General features: G+C 60.1%; 2 protein-coding genes and 1 long non-coding RNA gene across 5 annotated transcripts; 1 reads left to right on the top strand and 2 right to left on the bottom strand.

Moving 5' to 3' along the window:
* Positions 1–6: 6 nt before the first annotated feature.
* Positions 7–3,859, bottom strand: TAF1C (TATA-box binding protein associated factor, RNA polymerase I subunit C; the record flags this gene model as incomplete). The annotated part of the gene is made up of 13 exons (XM_030474449.1): positions 3,528–3,859; positions 3,261–3,367; positions 3,074–3,169; positions 2,914–2,984; positions 2,227–2,477; positions 2,036–2,146; positions 1,813–1,936; positions 1,626–1,697; positions 1,366–1,501; positions 1,158–1,286; positions 879–1,053; positions 625–762; positions 7–369 (listed from the first exon to the last, which is right to left on the bottom strand). Coding segments are annotated over exons 1-13 (2,023 nt in total), but the record flags the coding sequence as incomplete, so codon positions are not given.
* Positions 3,860–6,268: 2,409 nt separating this feature from the next.
* On the top strand, positions 6,269–15,298 carry TMEM8B (transmembrane protein 8B). Of its 3 annotated transcripts, none has more exons than XM_030474445.1 (13): positions 6,269–6,432; positions 9,292–9,481; positions 10,053–10,260; positions 10,416–10,549; positions 10,684–10,943; positions 11,204–11,553; positions 11,835–11,931; positions 12,129–12,252; positions 13,721–13,863; positions 14,008–14,186; positions 14,275–14,421; positions 14,495–14,611; positions 14,797–15,298. In XM_030474445.1, the coding sequence occupies exons 1-13, from the start codon at positions 6,285–6,287 to the stop codon at positions 15,130–15,132; spliced, it is 2,433 nt and encodes an 810-aa protein (XP_030330305.1). In that variant the 5' UTR covers positions 6,269–6,284; the 3' UTR covers positions 15,133–15,298. The 3 variants fall into 3 exon arrangements, with proteins under 3 accessions (XP_030330305.1, XP_030330306.1, XP_030330307.1); XM_030474446.1 differs by having other exon boundaries at positions 6,299–6,432; positions 13,969–14,186; XM_030474447.1 differs by lacking the exon at positions 6,269–6,432 and having other exon boundaries at positions 9,001–9,485.
* Positions 15,299–20,168: 4,870 nt separating this feature from the next.
* On the bottom strand, positions 20,169–21,401 carry LOC115602969. Its single transcript, XR_003989741.1, has 2 exons — positions 20,455–21,401; positions 20,169–20,287 (listed from the first exon to the last, which is right to left on the bottom strand). It is a non-coding gene; the product is annotated as an uncharacterized LOC115602969 (long non-coding RNA).
* Between the last annotated feature and the right edge of the window lie 87 nt (positions 21,402–21,488).

The following is a 21,488-nucleotide window of genomic DNA, read 5'->3' as shown; positions in this document are numbered from 1 at the left end:
GAACTGCTGGGGGGGGCTCCGGGCTGGCACAGGGCGCTTGCGGCAGTTTGGCTTTGTCCTGGGCTGTTTGAGTGTTCAACACTTCCTCCTCCTCCTCCTCCTCATTGATAATCACCTCCACGTTGGACAAGTAGAAGGTTTGCTCTTCCTCCTCTTCCTTCTCACTGCCCAAGCGCAGCGGGCTGTTGACTGGAGACTCAAAGAGAGGGGAAGAACCGGGGGATGTTGTGGCCTCATCCACGGTGGTGGGTGCAGGGGGTTGCGCTGCCTCGTGGGTCAGCCTCTGGCAGAACACATCCCCAGCCTCAGAGAGCTGGAAAACCAGCAGGGACTCCTGCGAGCCATCCTCCTGCAGTGTGGCAGCCAGACCTGTGGGGACAGGGGGGACACACTGCCTTGGGGCCTGACCAGCAGTGGGAGCTGCCTCCAGCCCACATGGGCACACTCACTGCTGACTCCTGCTCCCCACATCCTTTTTTCAGCCACTATTATCTCACACAGGGTTGTTGAGGGCTTTGCTTTTGTTTTTTCAACCACCCCCCACCCAGGGTTACGCCTTCCCCCGCTCCAGCCCACTTCCCTCCCCACCAGGACCCGCACCCCGGGTCGGCGCAGGGCACCCACCAGCAGCCGGGGTGCTGAGGCGGTGCTGGAGCAGGCGGTGACGGTGTGGGAGCTGTGCAGGTAGGTGCTGCAGGCAGCCAGCGATGCTGTGCAGCTTTTGTGGCAGCCCCGCTAGCTGGCAGACTGATTGGCTGCCCCCTGTGAAACAACACACCAAAAACTGGCCGGTGAGCACCAGGGGGACAGCTTGTGCCAGCAGTGAAAATGCTGGGTCGCAGAGGAACCCCACGGCACCCCCAAACCCCATCTCTCACCCCAGTATTGCAGCAGCAACAGCTCCTGGGTGCGGGATGTGCCAAGCAGCACCTTATGGGTCCTCACAGAGCCGCCTGGGATCAGGTGGGCAAAGATGGGGGGGTCCTTCATCATGTGTGCCCATTTCAACATGGGCACCAGTGGCAACCGCTCGTCCAGCACGTACACAGAGAACTGGGATGGGGGGCACGGGTTAGGGGGCTCACATCAACATGCTGTGGCAGACCCCCCTTTGCCTGCAGGGCTGTCCTGGGGTGTCCCCCCATGGTGGGTCTCACCTGTGTGGTGACAAGGTGCTGGGAAGGATGAGCCTTGCCCAGGTACATGGGCAGCACCACGCGCTCGCCCTGCTGGCAGCTGGCTTCATCACCCACCTTGAACAAGTCAAACTGGCATCTCTCGGGGACCTGCAGCAGCAGAGCGGGGTCTGTCAGCACCCCAGGCTGGGGAACCCTCTCCCCTCCCCATCACCAGCCCCGTGCCCACCCGGGTGTCCAAGCACTGCAGGCCGGTGCGGTCAGCACAGCTCAGCACCCGCGGGTGGGCAGTGAAGTCAGCCCAGCGCCAGGGTGAGTGGTCCCGGAAAAACATGGTCTCGGGGTCGTGTCGGAGCTGCTGCAGCCTGTGGGGAGAAGGCAGTGATGGGAGAAAGAAGAGCTGCCCCTCTTGCTTGGGGCCCTCTCTCTCTGCTCTGAGACCAGGGGTCTGCATGAGCCCCCTTCCCAGCCCTTAGTGCCGCCTCTCACCCTGTCTCGACGCTCCAGAGATAGACGGCTCCGCTCTGGGTGCAGACAGCCAACTCCCCAGGGAGATGAGGGCTGTGGGATGGGATGGACGGCATCACCACGGGGGTGGGAGCACCTCCCACGGCAGGGAGGGCTGCAGAGGCAGCAGAGCCCCCTCCTTGCAGAGCTCCGTTCCCTCATCGCCTACCTGACAGTGAGACAGGAAACAGGCACGCTGGTGCGGATGACCTGCAGTGGGCTTGGAGCTGCTTCCTTCCTGCCTGGCACCCTCCAAACGCCACAGTGATAGTCCGAGCGGACTCCAATGAAATCTGGCAGGGCACGGGAGGCGGCATGTGAGATGGCAGCACCCTGGGGTCTCCCTGCCACCCCATGCCCTGCCCGAGGTTTGGATCCTGGGTCTGGCTCACCTTCCCCGTCCACCCGGGCAGTTGCTATTTGCCGTATGCGTCCGTTGAGCTCAAACCATGCTGGAGAGCCCTGGGCGTGGGGCAGCTCCTCCAGAACCATGTCCTGGAAATCTGGGGTGCCAGCTAAGGGCAGTGCAAAACAACCCCCCCACCTCCTTCCCTTCCCAGGGACACGCCATGTGAAAGGATACAGAGATGGTTCATGGCCTGCCCTCTGGGGTACACCAGGCGGCCCATGCGTGCCCCGGCATCTTTGGGGGGCAGCCAGGCCAGCGCCCCCCCTGTAGGGCTGTCATCGAAGAGCAGGCTGCCCCACTGCAGCAGCAGCTCCTCGTGCACGCAGTCTGCCAGCAGCCCCAGCGGCACCTCGAACAGCCAGTCCCGGCAGAGGTGGGAGAACCAGCGCAGGCGGGGCACGAGCTGCTGCCGCCGGGGGCAGCCACTGCCGGGGAACACACAGCGTCAAGTGAGGGAGAGAGCAGGAGCCCCCCCAGCCCTCTCCAGGGCAGGGGATGCAGACCTCAGAGTAGCCTTCCAGTATGTGAAGGGGGCTACAAGGATGCTGGGGAGGGACTCTTCATCAGGGACTAGAGTGACAGGACAAGGGGTGATGGGTTCAAACTGAAACAGGGGAAGTTTAGATTGGATATAAGGAAGAAGTTCTTTACAGTGAGGGTGGTGAGACACTGGAACAGGCTGCCCAGCAAGGTTGTGGATGCTCCATCCCTGGCAGTGTTCAAGGCCAGGCTGGACAGAGCCTTGGGAGACATGGCCTAGTGCGAGGTGTCCCTGCCCATGGCAGGGGGTTGGAACTGGATGATCTTAAGGTCCTTTCCAATCCGAACCATTCTGTGATTCTATCACATGGGGACACTTACCGCCTGGCCTCCAGACGCTCGATATCCTCCATCAAAGCTGTCATCCGGATGGTGCTTTCCCGGGCCGGCCTCTGTGGCGACAGGGAGCAGAGGTTGTGGCTGGCAGCTGCATGAGGAATGTGTGTGGGAACAGCGTTATTGCTCCTGGACGGACACTGACCCTCAGGATGGAGTTGCCCAAGTGGAAGTTCTTGTGCAGCAGCTGCCCCAGGGAGCCAAACGCATCTTCTGGGTGATCCACAAAGAAATGGCCCAGCTGTGAGGGAAGGACAGGGAGCAGTTGGGATGTGCAGGGATCCCATGCCGACCACCAAGCCCTCAGTAGGACACGGTGCCCCAGGCACTACCTGCTTGCTGAAGTCCAGGGTGGCTCCGGACCTGCCTTCCCGGAGCTTCCTGCGCAGCATGCCGCGGTACAGGATGTCCTGAGGGGCGAGCGAGGGGACCCAGCAGCCTGCGGGGAGAGCGAAGGGGCCGCTATGGCACCAGCAGGCGGCGGCTCCCCCTGCGCCAACACACCGTGGGGGGAGGGGGGAGCCGCTAAAGCCGCCGGTGGATCCCGAGCCGCAGCGGTGCGGGTGGGACGGGCAGCGCCGCCCTCCCGCGGCGCTCACTCGCGTTAGGAGGCAGGCAGGGCACGGCGGCGGCGCAGGCGGGGTCCCAGCTCTCGCCCGTCCCGCCGCGGCGGGGCACGAACGCCGGCTCGGCCTGCGGGGACAGGCGGCGGGAGGCGAGCGCCGCGCCGGGACCGGCCTCCAGCACCTGCCCGCGCTCCCCCCAGCCCGCGGCCGCGGCGGGGACACCCTCCTGCCGGGGCGGGCCGGAGCCGAACGGGGACGGGAAGAGAGCGGGCGGGAACTCCATGGCCCCGGGAGCGGCGGGGCCCGGGCCTGGGCCTGGAGCCCGGAGCGGCAGCAGCCACCTCGCACCGCCCGCCCGGCCCGCTGCCGCCGGCGGAAGTGGCGTCACCGCCGCGCTGCTGTCGCTTAGTACCAATCAGCGCCCGGGAAGCGAGAGGAAGCAGAGAGGCGCCGGGGCAGCACAGGGCGGAGCGCTACCGCGCCCCTGGCGGCCGGAGGGAGAAAAGGCGCAGGCGCCGAGGGGAGCCGGAGAACGGAAGAGAAGGCTGGGGCCGCATCCGGACCGGCGCTGCGGAGCCATCGGTGCTGAGCGCCCCAGCACCCCCGGGGGAGCGGGATGGGAGAGTCCTCAGTGGGGCTGTGCCCGCTGTGGGTCACCCGGCGTGGGTAAGGGGGACAGCGGTGTCAAGGGAGGGTGAGGGTGATACCAGGGGAGTTTGGGAAGCGCGATGAGGCCGGTTCCAGTCAGGATGCTCTCATCCCCCCACACATACAGTGCCCCGCTCATGGACACCTCCTGTATAAGGTAAATAACATGATTTATTATAACAAGGTGGTTAGAAAGCCACCCGGCACCTATCACACAGCCCCACAAGTAGCCCCCTCAGCCCCACAGGTAGCCTTTGCTGTCTCCCATCCCCTCTCCACAAGATGCCCTGTTTGCCACTGGCATTGTAGCCCCCTTGACCCCCGTGTTCCAGCCCCTGTGGCCACCTACATCCCGGCTCCATGTCCCCAGTCACCAAGCCCTGTGTCCTGGTCCTCAGGTTTTGCCCCTGTCCCCCAGCCCTTGTCTCTGTCCTCAGCCCCAGCGCATACCCCAAGTCCCTTGTCCCTCTCCCTCTGGCCCTGTATCCCTGTCCCCAGCCTGTGTCCCTGTCCCTAAGACCTGTGTCACTGTCCCCAGTCATTATCCTTGTCCCCAGCCCCATATCCTTGTTGCCAGCCCCATGTCCTTTTTCCCCAGCCTCATCCCTGTGTCCTCAGCCTATATCCCTGTCCCCAGCCTGTGTCCTTGTCCTCGGTCTGTGCCACTGTCCCCAGCCCCATGTCCCTGTCCTCACTCATTGTCCCCCTCCCCAGCTCCTGTCCCACTTCCCCAGCACTCTTCCCCGTGCCCACTCATTGACCCTGTCCCCAGTCCCAAATCCCAGTTCTTGTTCATTGTCCCCCTTCCCAGCCTCATGTCCTTCTCCCCAGCCCCATATTCCTGTCTCTACTCATTGTCCCTGTCCCCAGTCTCCTATCACTGTCCCCATCCCTTGTCCCTATCCCCAGCCCCACATCCCTGCCCCTATTCATCGTACTCCTCCCAAGCCCCATATCCCTGTTCCCATTCATTGTCCCCCTCGCCAGCCCCATGTCCCTCTCCTCCAGCCCCATATCCCTGTCCCCACTCATTGTCCCTGTCCCCAGCCCCCTGTCTGTGTCCCCATTTATTGTCCCCCTCCCCAGCCCCATGTTCCTGTGCCCATTCATTGGCCCTATCCCGAGCCCCATGTCCCCCTCTCCAGCCCCATATCCCTCTCCTCCAGCCCCATATCCCTGTCCCCACTCATTGTCCCTGGTCCCAGCTCCCTGGTCCCATTGTCCCAGTCCCCATCCCTTGTCCCTATCCCCAGCCCCACATCCCTGTCCCCATTCATTGTCCCCCTCCCCAGCCCCATGTTCCTGACCCCACTCATTGTCCCTGTCCCCAGCCCTGTATCCCTGTTCCCATTCATTGACCCTGTCCCGGGCCCCATGTCCCCCTCAGCAGCCCCATGTCCCTCTCCCCCAATCCTATCAATGTCCCCTGTCCCATGTCCCTGTCCCCAGCCCCATATCCCTGTCCCCACTCATTTTCCTTGTCCCCAACTCCCTACCACTGTTCCCAGCCCCACATCCCTGTCCCCATTCATTGTCCCCCTCCCCAGCCGCATGTCCTTGTCCCCAGCCCCATATCCATGTCTCCACTCATTGTCCTTGTCCCCAGCTCCCTATCCATGTCCCCGGCCCCACATCCCTGTCTCTATTCATTGTCTTTCTCCCCAGCCCCATATCCCTGTCCCCACTCATTGTCCCTGGTCCCAGCTCCCTGGTCCCATTGTCCCAGTCCCCATCCCTTGTCCCTATCCTCAGCCCCACATCCCTGTTCCCATTCGTTGACCCCCTCCCCAGCCCCCTATCCCTGTCCCCACTCATTGTCCCTGTCCCCAGCCCCATGTCCTTCTTCCCAGCCCCCTATCCCTGTCCCCACTCATTGCCCCCCTCCCCAGCTCGCCATCACAGTCCTCAGCCCCACATCCCTGTCCCCACTCATTGCCCCCCTCCCCAGCCCCACATCCCTGTCCCCACTCATTGTCCCTGTCCCCGGTGCCCCGACAAGCGGCGGGGTCACACCAGTGATGTTGGGGGGGGGGGATGATGTGGGTGGTCGCTCCTGGGGGGCGGGGCGAGTGACGCTCGTGGGGGCCAATGGTGGCGGGGGGGGGGGGGGTGGGGGGGTGGGGGGGCGGGGCGGGTGACGTCATGGTCGCCGGTGCGCGGCGGGGCTGCTGTGGGCGCGCGCCCCGCGGCAGCCGTGGCGGCGGCATGGGCCGGTGCGGCGGCGGGCAGCGGCTCCGGCCCGCGCTGCCCCTGCTCCTGCTGCCGCTGCTCCTCCTGCCCGCCCCCGCCGGTGAGACCCGCGGCCGGGCACGGGTGTATGTGGGGCACACGGAGGGGCACCGGGGAGAGGGCGGGGGGGGGAGTGTGGGGCAGCGGAGGAAGGGAGGGGGTGGTATAGGACGGATGGAGGTGCGTGCGGTGGGGTGCTTGGTGCTCGGGTGGTGGGGAAAGACGGGGGCGAGCTTGTGGTGGGAATGGTGAGGTATGGGAGAGGTGGGATGTGGGGAGGTGCACGCAGTGGGGCTGGCGGGGGGGAGTGGGGTGCAGCATCCGCTGGGTCTGAGGAGTGTGGGGTGCATATGCAGTGGGACATGGTGACTCTGTGCAAGGAGGGATGGACGCGGTGCACAGGCAGTGGGGTTCGGGGCATGTAAGCAACAGGGCATAGAGATGAGCCTAGTTGTGTGCGGGGCATGAGCGCAATGGGGCAAGAGGTGGGGGTACGCGGGTCAGCGACATGGAGCAAGAAGGCACAAGATGGGTGCAATGGGACACAGAAGTGCGTGTGCCGTGGGGTGTTTGCATAACGGGGCATAAGGATGCATGTGCAGAGGGTACAAGACGCCAGCGCAACGGGGGAGTGAGGATGTGCATGCCATGGGGCAAAACGACAAGCATGTTGTGGGGCTTGGGGTGCCCGAGCAGCAGGGCATGGAGATAAGTGTGCGGTGGGGCACAGAGGTGTGCGTGCCAGCAGGACGCAGGCTGTACACAATGCAGCGGAACAGCTTGGGGACGGTTCATGTGCATGGGACGTGGGCTCGGGGGACTGCAGTTGGAGGGCAGAAAGCTGTGTGCGTGCGGTGGGGCAGTGGGAACGGACAGCCTACGGAGAGGGGGTTGTGCACGCAGCGAGGTGGGGGGGCGTGTTTCACTAGTGGGACTGTGCGAGGGTGAGCGTGCTGTGGGGCATGAAGAGCTGTCTTGGTGATGGACATGCGGAGGGGTACCCAGGGGATTGGAGGGGGCATCCCCGGGGGACGGAAACAGAGGGCTGGGGGGTGCCGGTGCCGCAGGGCGAGGGTCGCCGTAGGGCAGCCGCGGGAGCTGTCCGCGGTGCTGACCGCCCCATGCCCGGTGCTGTCCGCTGTGCTGACCGCCCCATGCCAGGAGCTGTCCGCGGTGCTGACCGCCCCATAATCAGCGCTGTCCGCGGTGCTGACCACTCGCTTCCATGAGCTGTCCGCGGTGTTGACAGCCTGACCGGAGCTGTCCGCGGTGCTGACCGCCGGTCGCGACCTGCGACTGTGGTCCCAAGGCGGGCGGTCCCGCGGCTCCCACCCTGCCAAAGCAGCGCTTGTTTTCTTCCCTGTTCCCCCCCCTCTTGGCTAGGAAATTCCTCTCCATCCTCCAGCAACTCTCCCGTGCTCTGGTCATGCAGCTACGGGGTTTCAGATTGACCTGCAGCTGGCTCCTCGCTCTTTGCCCTGTGCGCGGAGGCATGGGGAAAACTGCACTCAGACTGGGAAGCTCCGAATGGCTCCCCCCATGCCACTGCTAGAGTTGCGTTCAACACCCCATCCTCGCTTGGGTCCCCTGCCAGCTCACTGTCTGCACATGGGGAGGGGAGCTGCCTTGTTGGTTTGTGGTGGGGAAGACGGGATCGGGTGCTCTTGCATTGAGACAGGTATTTCATGCCTTGCTTGTGTTGGCTGGAAGCGAAGGGGAGGGGGAGCTGCCTTTGTTCCAGGCAAGGAGCAGACGCATGTCAGTGTACAGCCGGCTGGGGCACACACACAGCAAAAACACATGTGCACACAAGCACATGCACGCTCTCCCAGCCAGGTTCATGCTGTGAAAACCAGCCCTCCTTCTCTGCTACCCCTCTCCCCACTGGACAACCCCTCCTTGGCACAGGTCTGCTTCCAGCCCATCCTCTGTTGGCATCCCACTTGCTGGCAGCTTGTGCGGAGGTGCATCTCATCCTTAGTGCATCTCTGGGAGATAATGGATGGGTCTCCCAGGCACTGGGGAAGTGTGGCAATGGTAGGGTGAAGTTACGGCTGCTGTCTGGAGACCAGGTCTCCCTTGCCTCTATTGTGCCAAGGAGGACCCCAGGGGTTTACAGGACCCCACCCTCTGCTGCTGGGGTCCTGTAAACCCCTGGAAATCAAACTGTCAGGCAGTTGGGCAGGGGGAGATGGTCCCAGTGAATGCTGTGGGCTCGCAGGAAGTGTCTTGCAGACACGGGGCTGTGCTCGGCAACGCACACTTTTGGTGCTTGTGGGTGTGCACGCCTCCACACTGCCGCGCACGCAGACAGCACCCACGTGTGCATATGTGCACGCATATGTGCACCATTCCTCCTCCGCAAACCATGGGAGAGCTGGGAGGCTGTGCAGGAAATGCACTGCTCACTCCTTCTTCTCATAGCTCTAGGGTAGGACTCTGTGGTTTATGATGGGCTCTGTGCTGATCCGCCTCAGCAGGCAGAGAAAGAGGGGGCATCTGTGCCCTGACCTGTTGGGGCAGGACTGGAGCTGTGAGGAACAGCCCTTTATTACATGTTAAATGCAGGGATCATATCCTCACTGAAGAGGACGATGAGTTGAAAGAGGTGGGCTGCACCTAGGCTGAGTGTGAGCAGCCAAAGCAAAAGGTTGCTCAGGCTCCAGAAGATGAGTGCCCAAGCCTGGGAACTGGGCTTGAGGCAATGCTGAACCAGGCATGATGCAAACTGTGCCAGGCCTGAGAGATGCAGCTGGGCACAGCTGACATCAGCCCTCAGCAATGAAGTGGCACTCACTGAAATGGCACAGCCCCAGGCACTTCTGCCTCCTGGTTTTGGGACATGTTCAGACCCTGGGTGCTGCCCTCCCTTTCCCCTAGTTCTCCACCCTGCTGAGAGTCCCTTGGGTCTCCTCTGCAGATGGGCTCTTTGTGACTGACTACTTCACCCGCACACCACGCAAGCTCAGCCCCTTCCGCTCCTTTGCCAGCATCGAGCTCTTCCACTTCCACATCCCTGAGGACACAGTCATTGCTGTCTGGAACCTCATCACCTTCAAGGAGCAGGGTGGCACCTTTGGGGACCAATGCCCAGATCGTAGCATCACCGTGTGAGTAAGCAGCCTGCCCTGTTTGTTTCCTTCCTGCCTGCCTCTGCCTGTCCCTGCCTGCTGCCTGCTGCCTGGCTGTGCTCTGGAGCCTGGCTGCTCTTGTCTGCTTTTTACTTACATGGGCACACATATGTATATGGGCACACATGCGCATACGTGCAGAGGAGTACTCATGCATGCACAAACACATGCACGCTCACTCCCCATGATTCATCTTCCGCTCTTGCAGGGTCCAGTCTTTTGTGCACCCCATACATGAACAGTTTTGCTTGAACACCCACCCAAGGAAGCTGACAGTCTCCAGCAAGGTCACAGAATCATAGAATCAACCAGGTTGGAAAAGACCTAGTTGATTCTATAAGATCAAGTCCAACCATTATCCCAGGACTGCCAAGTCCACCACTAAACCATGTCACTAAGACCCTTATCGAATGGTCCCAGCTTACAAATGGCCTCCCACGATGTCTTTAGGCTTCCTAATAGCATGAAAGATAGACCCCCGACATGTAGGGCATGCTCGTCCTGCTGTGATGCCCAGCCTGCACCCTGCTAACTGCTGTCTCTCCTGCAGGTACTTCCGCTCAGGGGCTCCCTCCGTCATTAACCCACTGCACACGCACTTCCCCAGGGACACGGCTGTCCCTGGCTCCTTTGCACTGACTCTCACCTGGACCCTGCCCAACCGCACCACGGGGGTCTTCAATGTCACCAGCCCGCTGCCCGGGGACTGGTTCCTGGCTGCTCACCTGCCCAAAGATGAGGGCAAGATCTCTGTCAAGGTGAAGGGCTTTGGGGGGACCATGGGGCAGCAGGGCTCACTGCAGGGCTGTGCTGGAGTCTGGCTGTTTTGGGCTGGCAGTGCCCAAGGCAGATGTCCCAAGTGAGGACAATGCCCTGTGCCGCCTGCCCCATCCTGACTGTCCTGCTGGTGCAGGGGCTCTACGAGGAGTGCCAGTACCTCTTCCAGCCACAGCTCATTGTGCAGCGCCTGGTGAACATCGCCGTGCTGTACCCTGGTTATGTCACTGAGCAGAGCATGGCCCCCCACAACCGCTCCTGCCTCTACAAGTGAGTGCAAGAGGGTTTCCTAAGGAGGGGGCACCTCCAGAATGGGGATCTGGGGGTGCCCCATCCTTCTGCCTTGCCTTCCCAGCCCCACTGGTCTGTGCTGAAGGGCAGGACTTGACACTGTTGTCCCGTAGGGTGTTTGTGCCAAGCTACACATCACGAGTGCTGGTGGAGGTGCTGCGGTGCCATGGGGCTGAGGGCTGCCCGCTCTGGCTGCGTGTGCGGGCCAAGGCTCCCCCCCTGCACAACTCCACAGCACTGGACTGCCGGGAGCACGATCCCTGCCAGCTGGCACTGGACCTGCCCTTCTGGCAGCACTGGTACTATGTGCTGGTGGAGAAACACCCTGGGGTGCCAGGCACCATCTCCTTCCAGGTCACCGTGCAGCTCACAGGTGAGGGTACATTGGAAGGTGTGAGTAAGGGGCATGGTCTTGTGCCCACTTGGGTGACTGGTGGGGGGTAAAGGATGCACACAGGATCTGGCCCCAGCTGGGCACAGGGTTATACACAGCTCTGCTGGGATGGGGACACTGGGAGGTTTTGGAGCTGGGTTGCACATGGAAGTGTGCGGTGGGCAAGAAGGGGAGGTGAGAACTAAGACAGGGTTGGAGGAGCTGTGCAGTGCCCAGGCTGACAGCTCTTTGCCCCCCAGACTGCTCCCAGCCCAGCCTGGCCCGGCCACCCTTCCTACCCTCCAGTGCTTCCATGAACATGCCCCACTCCTTCGGCTCTGCGGGTGGGATGGCGCTGGGGGACAGCCCTCCACCTACCAGCCCCAATGGCACGAAGCACCCAGTCCCCATCACCTCACCTGCCAGTGAGCGGTGCTGGCCCATCCGCCCCACGCTGCGCAATGAGCTGGACACCTTCTCCGTCCACTTCTACATCTTCTTTGGACCCAACGTGTCAGTGCCACCCGACCGCCCTGCTGTCTTCGTCATCAACCTCCTGCCGGTGCTGGACAGTGGTGGGGTGCTCAACCTGGAGCTGCGGCTCAATGTGGTGAGATGGCCATTCTGCGCCCTGGATAGGGCAGAGCAGCTTGAGAGGGGGGACAGTGTAGCAGATGGGTGATGTCAAGGCTGCAGCAGAGCAAGGAATGGGATTTGGGGTGCTCTTGGGTTATGGGTTTGAGAGTTCTTGGGTGACGGAACACAGATGAGAGTGCTCAATGGCAGGGTGATAGCTTGGATTTGGGGTGTGTGCTGTTACGTGGATGATGGCAGAGCAGGGAACATATCCCATGGCCCATGGTTTAGGGCCATCTCCTCCCCTGTTCTCAGAGCTCCCTGTGTGGCGAGAATGTGACGGTGTTTGGGTGTCTGAACCACGAAGTCCCACTGACGTCCAGTGACAACGCCTCAGTCACCTGCGAGACAGGTAGGCTGGGCTGTGCATGTCCATCCTGCCATGGCTGTGCGGGTCTCCTGCCCTCCATGTGTCTGGCATGAAACTGGGTGGGAGATAGCAGAAACCGTGGGGGCATCTGGCCCTGGGGTGTTCTGTCCCTGTCCCAGCTCTGCCCAGGGGAAGGGGCTGCCCCTGCCCTGCTCACATGGAGCTCTCTTGGTCCACAGAGTCCCTGGCAGGCTTCCTGCTCTCCGTCAATGCCACAGCCAGCCTCAGCCGCCTGCGGATCCCCTACCCCCAGACAGGCAGCTGGTACCTGAGCCTGCGCTCGCTCTGTGCCACAGAGCATGGGTAAGAGCCTGTCCCCTCCCTGCATGCCCAGAGGGGATGTCCTACCCATGATCTTCATCCATGTGAGCTGTGGGTCCATGGGTGTGCCTGTGCCCTGCTCTGCGTGTCACCGCTCATGTGTGTGTGCACATGTCTTTAGGGGCTGTGTGTCACCGTGTGAGTGCCTGCGTGGGCATGGATGGCTCTATCTTGTGCCTGCCTGACCATCTGTGGTCCCTGCGGCTCTTCCCTCTGTCTTGCGGTTGGGAAGCGCCTGTCAGCTTGTGAACGCCGTGCATCTGTTGGTGCCTGCCTGTCTCCGGCAGTGCCCATCTGTACCCATGCCTGGGAGGGGACTGGGCTGTCGCTGCGAGGATGGAGCTTGGCTGTGTGTGTGAGGGGCAGCTCTGGTCAGGCTGCTGCCCGCCCTGCTCTGCCCAGCATCTCCAGGGACCCATTCTGTGTCTGAGGCTCTGCTCCTCTCAGGGGTGTCTGCCTGAGAACCCTGTGGAGAAGAGGTGTTGTTGTGTGCATGTATTTGTACAAACAAGAGTCCATGTGGGGTCCGTGCCATGCAAATGGTTCTGTGTGCATGTCCAGTGCATCATCTGCCTGCATCGAACACCCCATGCATGTTTGGGTGCACACATGCAGAAAACTCTCTGTGCAAGTTCAGGCTCATGCAAGCAGGCAGGGCTGTGTGTGTTCTATGTGCACATGTGTGCAGATTTGACTGTGTGAGTGCACGCATGGACAGACACACGTGCAGATGCATCCCATGCATGCGTGCAGGCAGCGGTGTGTGCATGTTTGTGCATGTTTGGACACTTGCGTGTGTGCAGGCATCAGTTGGAACGTGGGATGTCTGTGCTCCTGCGTGCTGGAGCTGCAGAGGCGCTGGGAGTGCCCACAGCCCTGTACATGGGCAGTGGGGGCAGCGGGGTGCCTGCTCTGACTCCTCTGCTGTGTTTATAGCTCATGCTGAGTTGCCAGTTGCATTCACGCCTTCCCCAGCATGGTCACACGCAGGCATTGCAGGGCATGGTGTTTTCACAGCAAAATACAAACTAAAGAGGAGCCAGCTGAGTGTGCTGATAAAGGAAAAGTGGATCTAAGTGTGGCCACGTTCCTCCTGCTTGCCCAGCTTGGCACACAAGATAGAATCATAGAATGGTTTGGGTTGGAAGGGACCTTAAAGCTCATCTAGTTCCACCCCCCTGCCACGGGCAGGGACACCTTCCACTAGAGCAGGTTGCTCCAAGCCCCTGTGTCCAACCTGGCCTTGAACACTGCCAGGGATGGGGCAGCCACAGCTTCTCTGGGCACCCTGTGCCAGCGCCTCAGCACCCTCACAGGTAGCACCAAAGCAGCTCATTTCCCTCGGTGTCCTGTCACCTGCCAAGCCTGGGTACAATGAGTGCCTCTGGAGGAGGCAGGAGCTGCTCAGGGCGTGCAGGGTGAGGGCTGACCCCCTTCTCCTGCACTGCAGGTTTGAGCCCTGCACCAACGTGACAGCCGAGGTGTACCTGCGCACCTACCTCTCGCCCTGCATCAACGACTGTGGCATCTACGGCCAGTGCAAGCTGCTGCGCACCAACAACTACCTGTACGCTGCCTGCGAGTGCAAAGCTGGTGAGAGCTGCCCCGGGCACCCATGATGCCCACTGCACCCCATTAGTTCCCCCACACTAGCTCTCCACAGGGCACTGGGAAGAGGCTTCCCCACTCTCTCCCCAGCCCCTGCAAATGCTCTCCCAACACTTTCCCTGGCCACAGGCTGGAATGGCTGGGGCTGCACAGACAACTCCGAGGCTTTCTCCTACGGCTTCCAGCTCCTCTCCACGCTGCTGCTGTGCCTCAGCAATGTCATGTTCGTGCCTCCTGTGGCCATTGCTGTCCGCAGCCACTACCTCCTGGAAGCTGCTGTCTACATCTTTACCATGTTCTTCTCCACTGTGAGTGTGGGGTGGGGGTGGCTGTGGGGACAGGCGAGGGGCTGGGGTTCTGTGGGGCAGCTCTCACACCCTTTCTCCTCTACACCAGTTTTACCACGCCTGTGACCAGCCCGGCATAGTAGTGTTCTGCATCATGGAGTATGATGTGCTGCAGTTCTGCGACTTCCTGGGCTCCCTCATGTCTGTCTGGGTCACCGTCATCGCTATGGCCCGGCTCCAGCCCGTGGTCAAGCAGGCTAGTGTGGGGACCGGTCGCGCGGGGTGGGCCGGAGGGGACCCATCCTAATGGGTGCCCTGCTGCCCCACAGGTGCTGTACCTGCTGGGGGCCATGCTGCTCTCCATGGCTCTGCAGATGGACCGCCATGGGCTCTGGAACCTGCTAGGGCCCAGCCTTTTCGCCTTGGGGATCATGGCTGTTGCCTGGGTAAGGAGATGCTGTCCTTGTCCTCTTTTGTCCCATCCCGGCTGCGCTCAACATCCCGCTTAGATGTCCAGCCCCACTCCCTTGCCAGCATCAATCCCTCCATGAACCCCTCTCATTGGGCACTGGGGGATGTGGCATAGGGGCCATGCCTATCCGTCTTCCAGCCCTCCCTTTCTCCACTGCAGACAGCTCGCACCATCCGGCGCCGACACTGCTACCCACCAACCTGGAAGCGCTGGGCTTTCTACCTGTGCCCGGGAGCGCTGATCGCGGCGGCCGCTGTGCTGCTCTATGCCTTTGTGGAGACAGAGGAGAACTACTTCTACATCCACAGCATCTGGCACCTGCTCATCGCTGGCAGCGTTGGCTTCTTGCTGCCGCCCCGCGCCAAGCCCAGCAGGCGCCTGGGGCCACTGCCCCGGCGCAAGGGCTGTGGGTACCAGCTCTGTGTCAATGAACAGGAGGAGCTGGGGCTTGTTGACCCGGCCGTGGCCTCCATCAACAGCATTTGTACCAGCTGATGCTGACGGCACCTGGACTCCTTCTTCACGGACAGCAGCCCTGCAGGGCTCGGCACCCACTCTCTTTGCCAGCCACCCCTTCCCGGGAGCACCAGGATTCCTCTGGGAGGGCACAGAGCCGCTCGTGCCATCTTTTTGTTGCAATTACAGCCTGGTTGAACTTGTCTCCAGGAGTTGTTGTGGCTCAGTCCAGTGCAGAGCTGGGGGTACTTGAGGTTGAGCTGGGGCCATGCTCCTCTCTTTGGATGTGGCTGGTTGTGGAGTGGGGAAAGGCAGTGGCCTCTGGCTCTTGCTCAGGGGTCTGTAGAAAAAGCTGCTACTCTGCAGTGGGCTGCTCTGGAGCTGATGCAGCTCTGGCATAGAGCAAGGTGGCAGCAAGAGGTGGGGGGCCAGTGGCTGCAGTCTTTTGGCTTTCTGCAGGGCAGGCTGCAGAGCTGGGATGACTTTGCCGTGGCACTGTGCTCTCACAGGACAGCTGTAGTGCCTGACCTGGGTCAGCTGTGTTGTGCCAGGGCAGCTCGGGTCCCCCTCAAGCTGGCAGGACCATGGGGAGCCCATAGTACTGGTGGTAGCTGCCACTGGGAAGTGATGGCAGTGCTGCTTGCCATAGCAACACATGGGTCTCTGAGCACTGTGCCAGCAAGGACCACATCCTCAGGAGCCCACAGCCCCATGGTGACACCCCACTGCCTGGAGCAACCTCCCTCGGTGCCCCACATGTAAGTGCACCTACCCAGGAGCAGCGAGTGGAGCAGTGACCCTCTGTCCCCACTGTTGCCACCACCTATGAGCAGCTGCCCTGTCTCTGGGAGACAATGAGCATCAGTGGGAGGGAATATTGAATGGACTGTACACCCTCATGGGTTGGGACAACCCTGTTCTTCATCCCACCTCATGGTCAGACCCATGGGCTCAGCATCCACTGCAGCCAGTGATGACTGTGGTGTGGTAGCAAACACCTGGGTTGTGTGTGTAGCTCAAGGACAGGGCATTTCCACCCTGCTCCTGCAGCTCAGTGCAGGGAAGATGGACCAGAGAGGAGAGAGGAAACCCCACTGTCCCTTCTTACGCTGTAGCCGGGGAAGAACCTGGCGCAGGAAGATTTACTGGATGCCTAACAGGATTAGCAACTGCGGGCAGGCAGGCAGCTTTGTAATAGGATTGCAGTCTAATTAAAACTGCTGCTTGGAAGCTGGGCCGCAGCTGACTGCAGTGGTGTAGGCTTGGGGGGCTGCAGGGATGGGGTGTGCAGAGCAGAAGGAGGGGCAAGCCGGAAAGGGCCATGGTGATGGTGGTGGGTTCAGGGCTTTGCTGCCTGCATCTCTGGGCCATTTGGGGGGGCAATGGCCATAGCGAGCCAGACTGGCTTGGAGGTGTGCTAAGCAGCCCAGGGAAGACAGGCAGGAGCCCCATTTGCTGTGCAAGGGGGCTGGGAGAACTGAATCTGCCACCATTCTTCCCTCCAAGATCTCACCCTCCAGCCCTTTCTGTGCCATGCAAGATGCCCTGTCTGGTCCAGCCAGGCGGCTGATTAAGGATTAATTTTTTAATTAAAAACATTACTCACTTCACCAACTCCAATTGCATCCCTCCTCCCCCACCTCTCCCGGCAGTAGCAGCCTCCAGAGAACCAGGAGCTCAGCTTTAGCTTTCCCATCAGCAACAAGCTGGAGCGTGGTGCACAATGAGCATGGGGGTCAAGCTGCTCTGGGGCAGGCACACCCCAATTCCATAGAGCTGTCAGGGGCCCATGCAGCTCCTCCCTCATCCCCCAGCTCACCGCTGCACGGCTGCTTGCCATGTTGTTGTAGACCCTACAATAACAGAGCCTAGCAAGCACATGGTGGGATGCGCTTTCACTCTGCAAGCAGCTGCGCAACCTTTGGCCTGCCCATGGCAGACACTATGGGGTATCACATGCAGGGCTGGACCCCCAAGGTGTCCTGGAGGAGATGGGCAGGGGGTTTAGCAGACAGAGCTGCCCAGGAAAGCCTGGAGAAGCCACTCTTGGGCTCTGGTGGACTCTGCTTCTCCAGGCTGCCGGGGCAGCTCAGCACTCCTCATTTTAATTAAATCTGCAACTGCATTTTTCATCTCAAGGACAGGCCAAGCAGCCGACCATGCTCCCGGGAAGGGAGCTCAGCCAAGTAGCGCTGGAGGGGATTCAGGCAATCTTTGCCAGCCCATCTTGTTCCTTTGGGCCTGTAGGAGAGCTGGGACTCCCTCTTCTCACTTCAACCCCAGCCCCAGTGGGGCAGAAACCACCCCCCTGTGCAGGAGTCTGCAGAGCTCGGCGGCGCTGTGATGGGGTGCAAGTACAGGACATGCAGTCTTGCAGCACTGACAGGTTTGTGCTCAGTGCTCATGGCACCAGGCATGGGGAAGCTGCTGTCTCCTGTGGGATACCCAGCACAGGGTGTGCAGCACTATGTGTCCCACCAAGCCTGACTGGGACACTCCATGGGTGATTCTGCATCCTCTCAGTCACCTCCTCTTCATTGCAGGGTAAAAAGTACCAGCCTGTCCATCACTATGGGGCTGGGTGAGCTTTGATGGTGCAGTCCCATTGACTCCAGCCTCAGCTCCATGGGGATGTGCTTGGGGTGAAGAATGGACTCTGACTTTCCCTCCTGCTCGCAAAGAATTGGGTTCTCTCCGACTCCCTGCCCCCCAGTGTAAACAACCTTCCGATGCTCCATCCCTGCCTCCACCAGGCACAGCAACTGCATAACCATGGCAACAGTGTCCCTATTACAACCAGGTACATCTGACATCCCCATGGCAACCGACTCCCAGAACAGCCGGCGAAGAGCTTTGCTTCCTCTGTGCTGGGGAGGAATGGGGGTGTTTGGACCCTACAAGGACAGATGGCTGTAGGGACATGGGGACAGACACAGCTGGGAAGGGCTTTGACCCGCTGCCTGGGGCAGCACGAGCCTTGGTGGCCTCTATCCTGTCAGGGAGGTAGCAGGGGACACAGGTGATGCAGGAGAAGAGGGTGGCCCTGGGGACAGCATCACCTCCAGCTCAGTCTCCTGCATCCCAGCCCTGGGATGTCAGTGCCATCAAGCTGGCATTCCCATGGTTCCAAGAAATGCACATCCCAAAAGCTAGGACCATGCTTCCTCCCACAACCTCATCCCACCTCTAACCCCTACTGCAGAGATGGTCTGCCCATTGCCTGCACCCTGCCCTCCCTGTGGGACTGCTGGACCCTCTTGCCACTGCCTGCCCATGTCTGTGGGGCCAGGCTCATCCGGCAGTGGCCCTGATGCAGTCTGTCCTTGCAGACAGCAATTGCATGCCATGCAACTTTAATGTGTCAGGCCTGAATTATTGAGCCCTGCAGCAGGCTGCGTGAGTGCAGGCAGGACCCATCATCCTCCTCCTCTCCCTGCCCATGCACACCCGAGCAGGCAGCTTGGATGCTGATGAGAGAGGTCCCAGCCTTTGGGGTCTGTCTGGGGGCAGGAGGGTGTTCTGCTCCTTACTAGCTCCAGGGGCTGCGAGGTTTGGGTGGCAGGGTGGTTGTTAGTGCCACCAGCTTGGTCACTTGGGGGTTGGTGGTCCATGAGCATGGTCTTTGCAGGGTGCAGGGAGAGGTGTATATATATCCTGCTCTGTCCCCACCTCAGGATGCTCCCTGCATTCTCATGAAACCCCATGGCCAGAGGCAGCAGATCCCCCACTGCTGCCCTGGGAGGTCCTCACTCCTCCTATTTGCTGTGATGCCAGGTCCCAGCGAGACAAAATCTTTCCACCACAGTCAATGTAAATCCCGCTGTGAGTGCAGCCAGAGCTTGCTCCCTGGCTGGGCAGGGCTGTCTCTGAGCTGCTCTGGGGATGACGAAAACCTGGGAGAACGGCCCGGCTGCTCTCTTCTTTTGCAATTTGCCTGGTGCAGCCTCCAGCCACTCGATGATTTTCTCATCAGACTAGCAAGCCTCGACCGCCCTCCCCATCCAGACCCATCCATCACCCACGGTTGGCATCACTGCACAGATCACAGGCGCTGGAGCTGCATGCCCTGCTCTGTCCCTGCCATCCCTCAGACCCCAGACAGCTCCTCCACCATGGCCAGCCTCGGGGGAGCAGCTCTGGGCATACAAAGAGACCCCGTTTCTCCTGAAGGAAGGCACACAGATCCTGCTTGTCCACCCCTTTTCTTCCCCATTCCTAGCCCTGTGTTTCACCCTCCCCACTGTCATCCCCAGCCCTCATCTCGTGCCAGAGAACCCCTCAAAGCTTCAGCCCCAGTCTGTAGAGTGCTGGGTGAGGGCCAGGTATGAGACAGGCACCCACAAGGAGACAGCTACAGACAAAGCATGCCCAGCCCCACTGCATGCTCCTGCATTGCTTCTGTCATAAGGCATCTCCTCAGGTCCCTGCTCCAGGGCAACAACATGCCATGGGTACCTATCCTGTGCAACTGGGACAAGGCTGAGCATGGCAAAAGCCAGCCCAGAACAGGGACAAGGAGCTCAGAGGTGGACCCAGGGCAAGAGGAACCAGCATTGCCCAGCAGCATCGTTTGCTGCAGGACTTGGAGATATGAGAAAGTGGCAGGGCATGCCTGGTTTTGCATGATGGTATGGGTACCAGGGGCATGGAGATGAGGGGCAAACAGTTCAGTTGTACCCACACGGACCGGAGCATTGCAGGGGGACAAAGAGCAACTGCTATGGTCGCATGGCTGGAGGGGAGCAGAGAACAGGGAAGGGGAAAGAGACCATGCAAATGTGGTGGTGATGCAAAGCATCATGATTTTTAGCTGCTGGTAATTTGTTTCTTGGAGAGGCTAGGGCACGAACCCACAGGGGGGCTGGACTTGGGACTTTATCCCTGGCAATTTAGAAGAGGGTTGTTGAAGAGCTGTTCTGCCAAGCGGAAAAGCCACTTGAGTCGTGCTTAACTTCATCAAGGGAGCTGCATAGAAATCAGGGAGCTTGCTACAAGAAATTAATAGAGCAGCCAGGAGGGCAGAGCGCCTGCAGACAGCATGAGAATTGCTCAGAGCAGCATGCTGGAGACTTCCAGTAAATGAACACGTCCTTTAATGAGATTTGCAGAGCCAGCGTGGCCGAGGAGCGGAGCAGGCGGATGGGTGGGAAAGGTCATTCCTCAAGGAGGGGAAGCTGTGTCAAAATGAAGAGCACTGGAAAGGGGATGAAGTTACATGGAAAAAAACAGAGCAAAACAACACCCAAAAAGGCTTTGGGGAAAATCTTGGCAACAGCATAAACCCAAATAATTCTGCAATGCCAAATCTGAGGCGTTACTGTAGCAATAAGACTTTGGGGGTGTGCTGTGACCTGGACCTACCTCCTTCAAATGAATCTTGGGGTAGGACCTGCGCATCCTGCAAGCCTTTGCCTGTTGTGCTAGGACAGCAAAGTCAACCTTTTCTCCTGGGGCAGGCAGCCGGGGCCCATATAGCAACACAGAGGGGTGCTGCTGGAGAAACATCCTTGGTGTGTTGTGGTAGGCGAGCAGTGGAAGGATGTCCTGCGGGCTGCAACTGCGAGAACAAAGTCTACAAGTACAAAGTGCAGCTGTGCTGGCTGTGGTACGAAATTAAGGGAGTTACTCTCGTGAGAAATCAGCCTCGCATCAACAGAAATCAAACTGCTATGCCAAATGCAATCCTGGATAAATTTATCTTAAGAAGCCAGCCTGCAGAGGAAGATAAAACCATGTTAGCGGAGGCTGAGAACATTTTCCATGGGATGCAAAGCCACTGTTCCCTTTATGGCTTGCAGATTAAAGTTTTCTCATAAAAACCGTTTTGCCCCACTCAAATACCACCACTAAAATTTCCCTTGAGAGAATCAAGTGCTAAGCAATACGTTGTTATGTATGAATAGCACTCTCAATGGAAGCTGTATTGCAAAATCACGTTGAACCTTCCTGTTGGAGTGTGAGTGGTGCCTACACCGAGGGGTATATTACAGTCTATTCTAACTTCTTATAAAGATGCTTCCCCACCTCCAGGCTTAGAACCCAGGGCTTCACATTTCAAGGAGGAGTGTTTTGGCTAAAATTAAATGGACTTGGAACAAGTGCAACCCAGAGGCTCCTGGCTCAGTAGGAGGGGAGGTAGATCCTGGTGGGCTCCATGCACCATATTCTCCCAAGGAGCTTTGCCCCAGGGCGTGCCTGTAGTCAGTAAATCTCCTTCCAGCACAGTTACAAATCCCAGGCAAGCCCATGAGGATTGTTGTTCTAATTAAGTAATGAAGGCGTCTCCTGCGGGGAAGATGAGCTGGAGGCTTCCTCCCTGCTTGGGGGGGACCTAGAACAACACCCAGCTTCTCTAAAGAGACCCCATAAGCTTTAGTACACCCCAAGGCTTGGAG

The sequence above is a fragment of the Strigops habroptila genome, unplaced genomic scaffold (assembly GCF_004027225.2).
Source record: "Strigops habroptila isolate Jane unplaced genomic scaffold, bStrHab1.2.pri NW_022045593.1_ctg1, whole genome shotgun sequence".
In the NCBI taxonomy this organism is placed as follows: Eukaryota; Metazoa; Chordata; class Aves; order Psittaciformes; family Psittacidae; genus Strigops; species Strigops habroptila.
This window is presented reverse-complemented; position numbering and strand designations above follow the sequence as displayed.